General features: G+C 38.3%; 4 protein-coding genes across 7 annotated transcripts in view; 1 reads left to right on the top strand and 3 right to left on the bottom strand.

Annotated features, from left to right (window-relative positions):
- LOC108183350 (NACHT, LRR and PYD domains-containing protein 3-like) overlaps positions 1 to 13,192 on the bottom strand; it is a 16,355-nt gene extending 3,163 nt beyond the window's left edge. Inside the window, exons 1-10 of the mRNA XM_073948221.1 lie at positions 13,112 to 13,192; positions 12,394 to 12,444; positions 12,113 to 12,220; positions 10,821 to 10,928; positions 10,621 to 10,675; positions 9,526 to 9,721; positions 7,663 to 9,430; positions 5,126 to 5,299; positions 2,536 to 2,709; positions 563 to 736 (exon numbers count right to left, since the gene is read on the bottom strand). Coding sequence (XP_073804322.1) covers positions 563 to 736; positions 2,536 to 2,709; positions 5,126 to 5,299; positions 7,663 to 9,430; positions 9,526 to 9,721; positions 10,621 to 10,675; positions 10,821 to 10,928; positions 12,113 to 12,220; positions 12,394 to 12,437 — 2,801 coding nt within the window. The 5' untranslated portion in view covers positions 12,438 to 12,444; positions 13,112 to 13,192. The remainder of the gene's footprint in view (positions 1 to 562; positions 737 to 2,535; positions 2,710 to 5,125; positions 5,300 to 7,662; positions 9,431 to 9,525; positions 9,722 to 10,620; positions 10,676 to 10,820; positions 10,929 to 12,112; positions 12,221 to 12,393; positions 12,445 to 13,111) is intronic.
- Positions 1 to 15,000, bottom strand: part of LOC110438442 (protein NLRC3-like) — a 367,431-nt gene that overhangs the window by 276,502 nt on the left and 75,929 nt on the right. The window lies entirely within an intron of this gene.
- si:ch73-389k6.1 overlaps positions 1 to 15,000 on the top strand; it is a 778,105-nt gene that overhangs the window by 224,542 nt on the left and 538,563 nt on the right. The gene's annotated exons all lie outside the window — the stretch shown is intronic.
- The window catches only part of si:ch211-232d10.1, a 257,213-nt gene that overhangs the window by 3,163 nt on the left and 239,050 nt on the right, over positions 1 to 15,000 (bottom strand). The gene's annotated exons all lie outside the window — the stretch shown is intronic.

Here is a 15,000-nt window from a genome sequence, read left to right on the forward strand (position 1 = left end):
AACATGTGATTGTCACTGGACTATATCAGAACCAGCATCACTGTCTGCTGATCACTTTTATTGCCTGATATTTTGTGTTCATGTTAGTTTAGAAGCAGAAAAGAGCCAGATTACAAGATATGTGAGATATTTGCCAGAAACATCTTTGTTATGTCCACATTGTGAATGTAAATTGATATTGTTTATTTTCTTCCTGTTTATAGTTTTACTCCGCCCTTATTAAAGTGTGATAAAGGACATTCTGTGTCTGTGAAGTTCATGAGGGAGAGTTTAACTTGCTGTTAAAGTATACACAGGACGTATTTGGAGAACAGTACACACACATCTCTGAGCTGATACTGTACAGTTCTTCAGCAGAAATGTAGAGAACAAGTTTCACTGCTCAACTACAATGCTGAAACTGTACAGTGTTAATATGAGATATAATATCACGCTTAATGTGAGAACTGCCCCAGTGCACTGACATATTTAACAGCTTTGATTCATATCTGGACACTAGAAGAGCAGTGAAGTATCAAAGTATCTGTATTCACAATAAAAAAGGCAGTGCTGCTCCACATACTTGAGTTTGTCCAGTGTGTAGTTTGGATCCTCCAGTTGTTCAGAGAGCAGCTTGACTCCTGAATCTCCTGGATGATTGTAGCTCAGATCCAGCTCTCTCAGGTGTGAGGGGTTTGAAGTCAGAGCTGAAGACAGAAAACCACAGCCTTCCTCTGTCACCATACAGCCAGACAATCTACAAACACAGCAATAGTCCACATCACACAGTTGGACAATCACACATCTCTTTGTGTTGTGAAGATGCTGACTGCTGTTTCTGCTCATGTCAACAGCAGTGATGAACACACACATCCTGATCAGCTCTCCTTATTGATCACATCAGCAAACACACTCACACACTTAACAAGGACTCGACATCATCTGTAGAAGTTTATATCAATATAAGCAAAATATTACCCCAGCACATTTGAGCTCTGCATCTGGTAATATTTAAGGGCTGTTCACACAGAAATGTTGAATGTCGACACCCACAGACAGATTCAGCCTGGTAAAGTTTTCAAACAGTGAACTGAGACTGCAACTATTAGTGAAATCTATATTAAAGCTCTTCAAATATGATTTAGATTTACAGTAATTGTTTTTCATGTTTAAATCTGATTTATTCTTGTGTTTAAAGCGTTTGTCATTCCTCTACTTCAGTGTCTCAGACTCATTCAGAAATGATTATTAAATGCTGGATTAATGCACAAGAGAGTTTGGCGAACACGTTTTACACCATTTCAAATATATATTATATGTGCGGCTGTATAAGTCACATACAGCGCTCAGCATAATGGAGGACAGCCCATTCTGAAAACCAAGACTTTCCTCCATTTCTCAGTCAATATAGGCAGTGTATTCTGCTGCATTTAAACAGAACACATTTATTAAACTGATTTATTCATGAACATCATATTTCAGTCACCAAACATATTCAGAAATTGAAAGATAATATAATATAATAACATAATAATAATAATATATAACATATTACAATTAAAATAAATATTGCAAAAACCCAACTAAATTTCAGCAATTTTCTTATTGTTTTGCTTCTCTTGATTTTTCCTCTTTTTAAATTTGTATTTAATATTTTTCTATAACACATAGATTTAAGTGCACTAGTTTTTGGACTGTTATCTTAAGTTATTTTGTTAGATGAGCTCCAGATTTGGCTAATCTATTGTATATGCACACATATAATACTGTAGAGCTTCCTATTAAAATATCAATGTAAAAGAGAGATTAGTGAGGGCTGTACTTATATATGCTGAGCTCTGTATATTGTTCACCCAGAGTGTTTACATGGTCACACAGCAGTAACACAACAAGCATTGAGTTTGGGCTAGCTTCTGCAGATGGACATTGCTGTACACTGCCCTTGATGGGTGAGTGGGGGAGTGTCTGTTGTCTCTCAGGTGTGAATTATTCATGAGCATTGTCACTCACACATACAGCTGAGATCACCCAAAACACACTTAACAAAATGTAGATCATTGTAATGTTTTCTCTGAATGAGAGAACAGAATAATTTCACATAATTGTGCAGTAAATATTCTAGTCTACAAGACTGCTTACTCTAAACTCTTGTTCAGACACATTCGGTGTGGTTTTTTTCCGCTAAAACCTACTAACCACACATAATATTTATTTCTAAAAAACACCAGCATATACATCAATATTTCCCACATATTATTGTAGCTCAGTTTGTGCTGAACACAAATGAAACACATGTTGGCCAGTTCTGTGTAATAAGTAGCTGAAATCAGCACAGATGTCAGGGCATGTCAAAACATCTCAGGGGCCCCAAAATCACCTCAGACCCCTGAGGGTTAACTACAGGTATAGTATGAGCAGTGTGAAACACAATTACTGATAAACCAGAATTCCTGTTATCTGGGGTTTAGTATCACCCAGGGTTAACATGTTCAAGCATGAAGAGCTCTAATATGAAACTGTCTGACTGTAGTTATTGTAGAGTGGAGAATCATTTACCTCAGTGTGTCCAGTTTACAGTGTTGACTCTTCAGTCCATCAGAGAGAAGCTTCACTCCTGAATCCTGCAGGTCATTGTTACTCAGGTCCAGCTCTCTCAGCACACAGTTTGAGGATTGTAGAGCTGAAGACAAACTCTCACAGGACCGACCAGTGAGATTACAGAACTGTAGTCTGTTTAGAGGACAAACACAATATTGATTGAATATTGTTGATCTGGTGTGTTTAATAGTCTGAAGCACATCTGACTGTAGCAGAGATGGCAAAAGTACACACATCTGTTACTTAAGTAGAAGTACAGATACTCAAGTTTAAAACGACTCTGGTAAAAGTAGAAGAACTGACTACACTTTTAAAAAAGTACACTTAAAAAAAAAAAGTAAAACGTAGCAGTTTCAACCACAGTCCAAATACACGCAGTATAGGGGAATAATAGGTAACTAAATAGGCAGTAGTGTATAAGTGTGTGTGTGAATTGGTGTTTCCCAGTACTTGGTTGCAGCCGGAAGGATATCTGCTGTGTTAAACATATGCTGGAATAATTGGCGGTTCATTCTGCTGTGGCTACCCCTGATAAATCAGGGACTAAGCTGAAGGATAGTGGGTGAGATAGGTAGGTAACTAGTCCTCTCATACTATTGATACAATATTATAAACTAACCTACATTTACAATTTGCATGTAAAATGTTTGTTTCCAATTTTCTGAAAGTATCCAAGCAGCATCACGTCCTGTAATACTGTACAACATTGCTCATAAAGTCGCTCATGTATCATCATCCTGACGCAAACTCACAGCGTTCAGCATCAAGTTTTGTGGCCGTTATCAAAAACATCAGCTGCTATTCACGTTCATACACTCTAATGATAATTCTGTAGGCCTGTCTGTCTTTATAAATAATGTTTATATATATATATACATACACAGTGAAATACTTTTTAAAATAGTTTTTGTTTATTATTATTTTAATAACAAAACTGATAACAATAATTTTCTGTAGCATCTTTAAAAGTTGCATCTCAAAGCACTTTTCAAAATAAAGTAAAACAGATGCATAAATAACAGAATTAAAGAAAATAAATAACGAACACACAGAGAACATGTAAACTCCACACAGAAACCACACATGTAAGAACAGTATCCATCTGAAAATGCAGGATTGCAATTATTCAGCAAAGCCTTTATTAACAAGGTAAAATACTAGTATTTTTGACCAGTCTGGTGAACAGTTTAAAGCCATTAAATCTTTAAAAGGGCTTAAAATAGTTAAAATCCTCTTTGCAATATCAGTGTACAGCAATAGTTTACAGCAGTGTAGATTTACTGTTGTAGATGGTGCTACAGTGCACGGTGCTCAGCTATAGCACTGAGTAAATAAGTAGAGCAATGACCAAGCAGTAAACTCCCACTCTCCCTCATGAAGCTAACACAGAAGTACCTGCAACTGCAATTCATGGAAATCCCACTACTCACGGCTCCTTAAAGAGCAGATTTCTATTGAGCCCACTGTTAAAATGGCCGACTTTACAGCAGAATAAAGGTGTTTTGGTTCATATGGCTAATATTAGCCTTCATGATAACTGTGAGGGGGGTGATGTTTCTTATGACTCATCTGTTTTCCTTTATTTCTTTATTTTCCTTTATATTAAGTCTGCATAATTATGGGCGTGGCCACTTTGAGTGACAGCTAGGTCTCGCTGGTCGCCGTCTCCTCACCTCAGCTGATTCCGGCTGATTAGCTGCTGAACTCGATGTATTTTTGTGTTGTTTATGCGGCTTTACACAGTCAGTTGTCTTTTGGAATAGTCTCCTACAAGAATCAGATGATATGGCATGCTGTGTGCACTTCACAAACCATTCATGTGGCCTCCATTTCCCAGGTGAGTGAAATGATATACTTATATAGCCTCTCTATAAATGTATTTGTTTTGTATAAGATCATTCATCATTTAAATGCTCTTTAGAGCTGTAATGTGCTCCAGAATCTGTCAGATTGATTAGCTGCAGGCTCTAGATCAGTCATCTGAAGTGTTGTCATACAGTGTTATGCTGGAGTTCGTCAATACTCTTGTCTTCTTGTGTTAAGTCTTGTGTCCTTTATTTGTCCTTTGTTTAAATAGCGCTTGTTCAACACTTTGGTAAAAGCTTGTTGTCTTTAAAAGCGCTTTAAAAAATAAACATTGTCTTGACTTGTCATTGATTTATTATTCCTGTTTGCTTTTTGAGCACTGTTGAGCGAGTTCTTAAACACCTGTGATTGGTCATCGTGTTCCTCTACAGAGATGATGATGCTGATGACTGCGCTGATCACAGCTGATCCATGACAGACGCAGTGGAGAAAACTCGTTCTACAGACAGCCTGGATCCACAAGTATCACCGATAGCTTACATTTAAATAGATTTGTCTTTTTTATTCAGTCAACTCATAGATATAATCATATAATCATTATCAATGTGCAGAAACGAATAAAATCACATCCCTGCATTTTTTTTGTTTATTATTCTTCTGCCAATTTACCTGAAAGGGGTTCCACATTTGGTAACACAATATGTAACTGACTGTAGTTATTGTAGAGTGGAGAATCATTTACCTCAGTGTGTCCAGTTTACAGTGTTGACTCTTCAGTCCATCAGAGAGAAGCTTCACTCCTGAATCCTGCAGGTCATTGTTACTCAGGTCCAGCTCTCTCAGCACACAGTTTGAGGATTGTAGAGCTGAAGACAAACTCTCACAGGACCGAACAGTGAGATTACAGAACTGTAGCCTGTGTAGAGGATAAACACAATATGTTTGTGTTGATCTGGAGTGTTTAAAAGTCTGAAGCACATCTGACTGTAGTGACTGGTTTAACTTCACTAATTAGTGAGAACATCTGCTGATTTTAGCATTTATTAGTTTTAATGTCTATGAAAAACAATTAAATGGCTTCCTTCAGATGTTCCAATAGCCCAACTCTTTATTAAACTCCTAACACAGGTTTTTTAAAATTCATCCTTCATCTCAGATAACAAACTCACAAAAGATCAGTGTTGCCAGATGGAGCTGACTGATTCCAGCACAAAAGCTAATGAAACCCGCCCAGTCAACACTGCAAAAGATATGAGAATATTTTATATGACTCTCACATGCTTATTCTGAATATATATGTGAAAGACTCTTGTCAGATGATATTTTAGAGAGCAGGCGTGAGCTTCAGCTGTGTCCTCTGTGTCATTTTCTGTCTGATTCAGGCTCACACTGATACGGCTAACAGCTACTCTGACTGAAAGGATTTACACAGCACAAAAGTGTGTGCTTGTAGAGCCGTGACACTTTTCCTGGTGACGTGAAGCCGATCTGCAAATCACAGCACAATACATTAGCTGACCAATCAGAGCGGACTCATTCATTTCAGAATGAAAAAAAAAAAAAAACATCAGTGTGATCATTCAACTCTCACCAGGAAGAACTTTTGGGGTGCTATTTCATTTTATAGCTGACTTTTGTGCAATTTCCACTAATAAACAATGTAATTTACTGGCTTACTGGTTTTTTTATGAGATAGTTCTCCTAAACCTTTACTCTCCATTAAGGGTGCTTTCACACTTGGTTTAATTGCCTGGACCGTGCCCAAGTTCGATTGTCCCCCCTTGCCTCCTCCTCGGTTGGTTTGTGTTCACGTTGTCTTTTTTCCTTCTGAACCAGGTACGCTTGCGTCATCAAGCTGCTGTTTTGTTTACGGCCATTTCTAAGTGAAGGTGACGCAAGCAAGCGCCGCTCATCGTGGTCATTCTGCTTTTACTGAGTCGTTTGGTTTTGGATATACAGTAAGCGACTGGCGTCTATCTGCCGCAAACATATTATAAACATTCAGAACATCACACAGTGTCTGCAGGAGCTGTTTTTGGAGGAGACAAGCAAACATCACTGAGTATCACTGTTTGCCCTGTCTCAGTCACAGTTGTCACCAAGATACGAAACGTGACACACACACACACATATACACAAACAAACATTATGAGAACGATAGTTTGTTGTACAGTTGGCAGTTCACTTCCGTTATTTGGTATGATTGCATTCACATCAGAAGTGAACTGTACCAGAATTCACATGAACCGTACCCCAGACCACCTCTTTCAGGCGGACTCAGGTACGGTTCATGGGTGCGCATCCAAGTTCAGAAAACATGTTCACACTAGCTAAACATACTGTACTATGACGTCAAACAAACCCAGGTGTGGACTGAAAGTGCCAGTGTGAAAGCACCCTAAAGCAGGTCGCACACCAGAAGCGCCACGACACGGCGCGCACATGACAGTATAAAGTATTACACACCAGACGCGCACATTCACATAATATTTAACATGAAACTGATCAGATGGCGCTCTGTGGGGCGACTGAAATATGAACTGCGTCCTGAGTCGTGGCTGGGCGCTGCCGACAGCCGCCGACTTGCGGCGCCGGTGTGTACACTGATAGAAACCTATGTTTAGAATTTTAAAATACATGGCGCTGCACGACGCCGAGCGACGTTTCTGGTGTGCGACCAGCTGAAATCATTTATATCCAGTAGATTCTGCGCTACCTTTATGATGTGACATGGTTAGACTTTTGATTCTAGAGACACATTTGACTGTACAGAGCTTTTTTGACACAACAGCATGGAGATCTTTAACCATCTAATCACTGAAATTAGCAAGTTGTCTAGAAGTGGCTAAGTCAACTTGGATGAGTGAGCAATCTGCAACCAGAATATTTAAGTATTAGCTAACTCAACATCCTCTGACTAACTTTAGGATGTCGACATACTGTCTGAGAGAAGACATGCAAAACCCGGACTGTAAAAGTCTGAGCAATGTTTGGTCCCTAGTGAACGCATAACTGAAGAGTATGGGAACAGATATAAATCAAAACTCTAAATTAAGTCATAAATGATGAATGTGATCCGTTCTTACAATTAGAAATACAGGCTAAATTTTAGGATCACTTAAAATTGGAGGCAGATTAAATTCAGAGCTAAAAAAACAAATATAAATAAATTCTAATAAATAAAATGCTTTTCAGAAGCACTAGAAAAGCTTACAATTATTATTTCCTCATTGGGCTAATAGATGGACTTCTACAGATGAAAGAAACACTTTGACTTACAGAGCTCTTTTGGAGGTTTTGATGACTGCTGATAGTCTGATGAGACACTCGTCTGATCTCTGGAATTTCTGAAGCTCAAACTCCTCCAACTCCTCCTCTGAGTTCAACAACACAAAGACCAGAGCAGACCACTGGGCAGGTGAAAGGTCAGCAGATGACAGACTTCCACTACTGAGGTAAAACTGAATCTCTTTCAGCAGAGTTTGGTCGTTCAGTTCATTCAGACAGTAGAACAGATTGATGGATCTCTCTGGAGACAGATTCCCTTCAAGTTTCTGCTTGATGTAGGCAATTATTTCCTCTTTGCTCTGGTCTCTGTCATTCCGCTGTGTCAACAGGCCTCGTAAGAGCTGTCGACTGGACTGGAGTGACAGACCGAGAAGGAAGCGAAGGTAAAGGTCCAGATGTCCATTCTCACTTTCCAGAGCCTTGTTCACTGCAATCTTCAGGAAATCAATCATTGTCTCATCTCTGCTTTTTTCTGCTTGTGTCTTGTCATTGTCTAGAATCAGATGTTGATAAAGGGCTGCAATGAACTCCTGAATGCTCAAGTGAAGAAAGCAGTACATGGTACCAAGAATGATTCCCGTCTCCTCCTTAAAGATCTGGGTACACATGCCTGAGTACACCGATGCCTTATAGACGTCAATGCCACAGTCTTTCAGATCGCTCTCATAGAAGATCACATTGTTTCTGTCCAGCTGCTGGAAGGCCAGTTTCCCCAGTGAAAGGATGAGCTTTGGATCCCAGGAGACATCTGCTGTGTTTTCTCCATCATACTTTCTTCTGCTCTGCTGGATCTGAAAGCGGAGAAAGTGTGTGTACATCTGTGTCAGAGTCTTGGGAGATTCCTGCAGTGTTTCAGCATGAGCCCTGTGTTTCAGTTTCAGTATGTTCTGGAGAACAGTGGCTGAAATCCAGCAGAAGACTGGGATGTGGCACATAATAAAGAGACTCTTTGACTGTTTAATGTGATCAATGATTTCTCTGGCCTGATTCTGATCTGTGAGTCTCTTTCTGAAGTACTCCTCCTTTTGGGCATCATTGAATCCTCGTATCTCTGTCAGCCGGTCGATACAGTCAGCAGGAATCTTACTGGCAGCTGCTGGTCTGCTGGTGATCCAGATGAGAGCAGAAGGAAGCAGATTTCCCTTGATGAGGTTCGTCAGGAGAACATCCAGAGAGACTGCTGAAGATACATCACCACACGTCTCATTACCAGCAAAGTTCAGAGGAAGACGACATTCATCCAATCCATCAAGGATGAACAGGACTTTGAATCGTGTGCTTCTTGTAAGGTTCAGTCTTTTAGTCTCTGGGAAAAACTGAGTTATGAGGTCTTTTAAACTTTGTCTTTCTTTCTCCTTTAAGTTCATCTCTCTGAATGGAAGAGGAAACATGAAGCTGATGTCTTGATTTTCTTTCCCTTCAGCCCAATCCAGAACAAACTTCTGCACAGAGACTGATTTCCCGATGCCAGCAACTCCTTTTGTCAGGACAGTTCTGATCTGCTCGTCTTGTTCAGCTGCTTCAAACAAATGTTTGCATTCAACCTGTATCTCTAGTGACTGATGACGTCTGGAAGCAGCTTCAATCTGTCTGATCTCATGTTCAGTGTTGATCTGTTCACTCGCACCCTGAGTGATATAGAGATCTGTGTAGATCTTATTCAGAAGTGTGGAGTCTCCTTGCTGAGCAATTCCTTCAAACACACTTTGATATTTCCTCTTCAGGCTACATTTAAGCTGATTAATGTAGAGCAGCTCATCTAAACACAGGAGCAAAGAAACAGAGAGATTTAGTCTTGACTTTTCCAGCTATATTAGTAAGTGTCAGTCTGACAGATACCCATGAGTCTCTTACCCTGGAGAGTATCAGCAGCTTGATCTTGCTTCATCTCTCTCAGGAAGAAGAGTGTGAGATCAAGAGCTGCTTCTGTGATAATGCTTCTGTCCTCATTAAACTCCTTTACAAACTGTTTTCTGTCTTCTTCTTGTAAGATTTTCCTAAAGTTTTCCAGTTGATTGTTCAGAAATCTGATCATTTTGCTCTCAAGATTCTATGATTGAAGAAAAGAGAAGATCAATATTTAAATAAAACATTCATTAACATACAGTTGTGCGTCCACAAACTACTCAATAAAGACAAAAAGACATTATAATATGAGTCTGTTAAACGCTTGATTCTGATTGGCTGATAAACTTTGTAAGGTGTTGTTATTTTCAGATAAACACACAGCTAAAGCAGATTTGGCAGGTTTTGAGCACATGACAGTTTCATATCTCTACACTGAATGATTCCAGTAACTCCACAGTCAAAATCACATCAAAACACACAGAAAGCTTTGGATTTGTAAGAAACTAGTTTCACACACAGGAGAAGTTTGAGGACAAAAACCTGACAGATGTCTGGAACACAACATGGCGGCTTTAGCTGTGGGAACATCAGCATCCCAGCAAACAGATTTCAATTATTACATTTATATTTAAAAGAAGTCTAATAGATGTTTACCAACAGCCCAAAACTAGACTAGTCATCAGATATGCAGCAGTGTGAATCTGTCTGATCTGTGTATTTGATGACTAGTCTAGTTCTGGACTATAGTTAGATGTTTAGTAGATTTTTAGGTGTATCAGCTTAAATTTAGCCTTTTTTGGTCTGGCTATCATTGTTTAGACATCTATTAAAAACTGCAGAATAATTGACTGTGGTCTGTTGAATTATTAGAAAATAATACATAATAAATGTGTAACGTGTGTGAACTATTCACGAATAATTTAATGATTTGCAGTCAATTATTCCTCACTTGACAAATACTTTTTAATTCTTAACATCTTTAATTACATGAAAAATAACAGTTATAAATGAAATGTGTTGCAGAAGCAGGATCTTTTCCAGTAAACATTTTCTGTGTTATATTTACAATTTTAAATATGAATCAAAATGAGTTTTTCCTACCTGGAAGATCCACTGGAGATTGTCTGAATAAGAAACTAAATCTGCCACTAGGTGTCTGTAAATGAGTCAAAGTCATTGAGTCATTTGAGTCATTCACACAACTGATTCATTCCAAAGTGATTCTCTTTACTGAATTGTTGGTTCACAATAATATGCCTGAAACAATCCATGTGTGATCAATAATGTAAAACACAAAATACCTTCTGGCAGATGATGGTGTTTTCTCTCTGAGGTCTGGTGGTGGATAACCCATTGACCGGTCACTCTTCAGAGACACAGAGCTGGACACACATGATCCTGATCTCACACTGAACACACAAAACACACCAGAGGAATAAACTAGTACACCTTGGTACACCTTGTATTAAGACTGACAGATAAGACAATTATTGGGAAAACACACATTTCACCAGGCACAAAACTAGCACAAAGTAACTCTTAGCTCAAGGTCAGGCTGATCAGGTCTGTTAAACAGATTAGACTTACAGTTTGTACAGAAAGTATTCAGACCCACTCTTTGTTCTGTTGTGGCCATTTGCTAAAATAATTTAAGTTCATTGTTTCCTCATTAATGTCCACACAGCAGCCCATACTGACAGAACAACACTGAACTGTAGACGTTTTTGCAGATTTATTAATAAAGAAAAGCTGAAATATCACATGGTTCAGACTCTTTGCTGTGAACTCAGCTGCTGTCTGTTTCTTCTGATCCTCCTTGAGATGGTTCTTCACCGTCAGTTGAGTCCAGCTGTGTTTGATTACACTGATTGGACTTGATTAAAGCCACACACCTGTCTATATAAGAGCTTACAGCTCACAATGCATCTCAGAGCCAATGACAATCATGAGGTCAGAGGAACTGCCTGAACAGCTCAGAGACTGAATTGTGGCAAGACACAGATCTGGCCAAGGTTACAGAAACATTTCTGCTGCACTGAAGGTTCCTCAGAGCACAGTGGCCCCATAATCCTTTAATAGAAGATGTGTGGGACGACCAAACATTTTCCAGAACTGGCTAAACTGAGCTGTCAATAGATCTGTCAAATGCTCTGATCCACTGATTTACAACAAAATAAATGTAAAGGTATTGAAGCTTCATGAAGCAGCGCTCCAAAATCAGCCATCAGCTCTGTTTACTGCAGTACTCTTGTGGATTAGCAGTGTGTTACTCGTTCATGTACACTCAGAGCGTGTTTCGCTGGTGTGTGTTTTAATCTTCTGTGTTTATTGTTCGCTGTCTGGATATTGGATTACTCTTTGTGGATTACTCTTGATTATGATTGATTGCTTGTTTTGTCCCCTTGCCTGTCTAAAAGATACTCTGAATAAGAAACTAAAACCATCACTAGGTGTCTGTAAATGTCTAAATTCACCAAAAGTCATTGAGTCATTTGATTCATCCAAACAACTGATTCATTTACTAATATTGTTGGTTCACAATAACATGTTCAATACAGTCCAAGTGTGTTTAATAATGTAAAACACTAAATACCTTTTGACTGATGATGGTGTTTTCTCTCTGAAGTTTGGAGGACGATCATCTTTAGAGCAGTCACTCTTCAGAGACACAGAGCTGGACACACATGATCCTGATCTCACACTGAACACACAAACACACCAGAGGAATAAACTGCAGGACAAACTTCAGTCTCCTTTACAAGAGTTTATCAGCCAAATATGAGTTTGTTCAGTTTAATTCAGCACAGACTAATAGTTGACTGAAGATCTGTCTGTTGTCATGTTGAAATAATGGTGTAAAAACAGAGTCAATACCTGTGTATCTCTGAGAGAGAGTCCTTTACTCGCTCCTCTGCCATACTGCAGCTAAAACACCAATGCAGACATTAGCAGAGCTTTCAGGAAACAATCACACACACACACACACACACACACACACACACACACACACACACACATACATATATATATATATATAGTCCTTAACATGAATGCAGTTGGTTTAACCCTGATCTGACATCTCCGCTGTTTCACATTTGATTTAAGGTAAATGCATGTTATATAGAGTTTATCAAGAGAAGTTCAGGTTCAGCCAATTGTTGATTTAGTGAGTATTAAAATGTCTCTCTACTAAAGAGGCTCTTTGGTTAATGAGTTACTCTGACGGTCAAAGGTTAAATGCAGTGTTGTTTAAGGATCGTCAGCTTGTTGTTTTTCAGCAGCTTTTCTTCCTGTTCAACTGGAAGGTCTGCTTTAACTTTACTTTTGATTTGGTGACTCTGAATGTTTAGAGTTATATTTAATGCTGAATTATTGGACACTATTGAGTCAGTCTGATATAGAAGAGCACAAACACTGTAAAGGGATTAAAAATAAAGCTTTTAGACACAGTGTTTAAATGAGCGTGTTTGACTCAGTGTTTAATCTGTGTTTGAGGATTTGATCTTCAGGATCAGACATTTAAATCACACTCACACATATAAACCCTTCATCATCTCCACAAATCAGCGTAATGTAGAAGTGTTAAACTCACATGCAGAAGTACAGACGCTCTTGTGCAGCAGGAACACAATCTGAGCTCTTTCACTCTTTCACTTCACTAAAACACACCTGTGTGATCTACAGGTAGATCCTCAAATATTACTGGCTCCACAGAGTGACACTGACATGAATATTCATGAGACTCTCCTGACTGTGGGCGTGTCCTGAAGACGAGTGTGTTGAAGGAAGATTCAGAGAAGGTATTTAAGATGAAATCTGAGAGGTCTCTGATGAATATTTACAGCAATGTTGAACCTATAAAATAAGATTAGAGATTTCTATATAAATGAATAATGTTTAAACAGAGGACAAATCAAGAAAACCATTAAACAGCATTACATTCAGTTCAAATGTTGTAGTTTGTCTTTTATTTATTGTTTGCAACACATAATTTGAATGTACATATGTTATCTCTCTATTTCTGAAGGGGTTTTCAGACTCTTATTTTAATCAATATATCTGTTTATCGATACTTGCTATTACAGTACAGATGTTTAATACTATTTTTTATGGTCATTTTTCAAAATTCAGGATAAAAAGTCAATAAAAATATTGAAATAAAATAAAATAATTTTCCTCAGAAACTGGAAGACGGGGTTGATGTGTCTTGGTTGTGACAAATGATTTATTATTATCAGTAAAAAATCTTACTTAGCGGCTTTTATTCATTTATTTGTTCTTTTTATTATTTGTTTAAAGAAAAATAACATAAGTAAATGCATAGTTATACACAAATCATTATAAAGGGAATGTTAAATTAAATACAGATAACTTAATCATCTGAATAGATCTTTACAGTAACTCTGTATTGAAATCAGGGAATGATTAAAACCTTTAGATCGGTGTAAAAGAGTTGACAGATTCAGGATCAGTTAGCACATTGTGTTTAGTGAATGTGATGTTTTCCAAATAGTTTAACAGTTTTAGTTCACAATCCACAAACAAGATTATCTTAATCAGTTATAATGATCAATTTACAGAACACTGAAATATAATAATAAGATCACGAGAAACCAGAATAGTTTAGTGTAATCACAACTGAAACAGTCATTTAATAATAGTGTCTGACTCATTTTACAAATCTAACACATAAATCATTACTTGGCTAATATATATCTGTAAAATTTTAACATGGCTTTCCTTTACTTTATTAAGAGGTGGTTTCCTGGATCAAGATTAAGCGTAGTCCTAGACTGAAATGGCCATTTAGATCAGACTAACAGAAATGTGCTTTCTCTGTCACGGTTTTAAAAGTCTAAGACTCAGTCTAGTCCAGAACTGAATTGGCTGATTTCCTGGAGGAACACTAGAGCAACTTCAGGACTAAACTGAGGCTTAAATTAAACCTATCAGGAGGCAGGTTTAACTTCAGATTCATTTCATTTGGAGGACACATGGATTACCTGGACTATGTCAATGATGATCAGCGCTTTCCACCAGTCAGGCAAGTTCTTGCAGACAGAAGTGACCCAGTGCAAGTTTTGATGAATTAAGTGTTCGAGATGCATAAAGTAAACCATTTGTGAATTAAAAGCACATCACGTAAACCACCCTGATGCTGGAACCCAGGCTAACTACAAGGTACTGTTCAATGATTATGGAAATGTCTCAGGAGTCATCGGTTGCATAGAGGGAACCCATATTCCCATTAAGCGTCCATCTACTCCAGATGCGGAGGAATACAGGAACCAAAAGAACTGGGTTTCCATCAATGTCCAAGGTGTATGAACTCCCCAGTTAGAGTTTTCGAACGTTGCTGCATGGTGGAAAGGTGCAACTCATGATCCTCCTCAGCTCATCTCTGTATACTCAGTTTGACAGAAGAGATCATAATGGAGTTTTGCTTGGTGACAGTGGGCATGCTCAGAAGGATTTCAGCTA

This window comes from Danio rerio, chromosome 4 (genome assembly GCF_049306965.1).
Source record: "Danio rerio strain Tuebingen ecotype United States chromosome 4, GRCz12tu, whole genome shotgun sequence".
In the NCBI taxonomy this organism is placed as follows: Eukaryota; Metazoa; Chordata; class Actinopteri; order Cypriniformes; family Danionidae; genus Danio; species Danio rerio.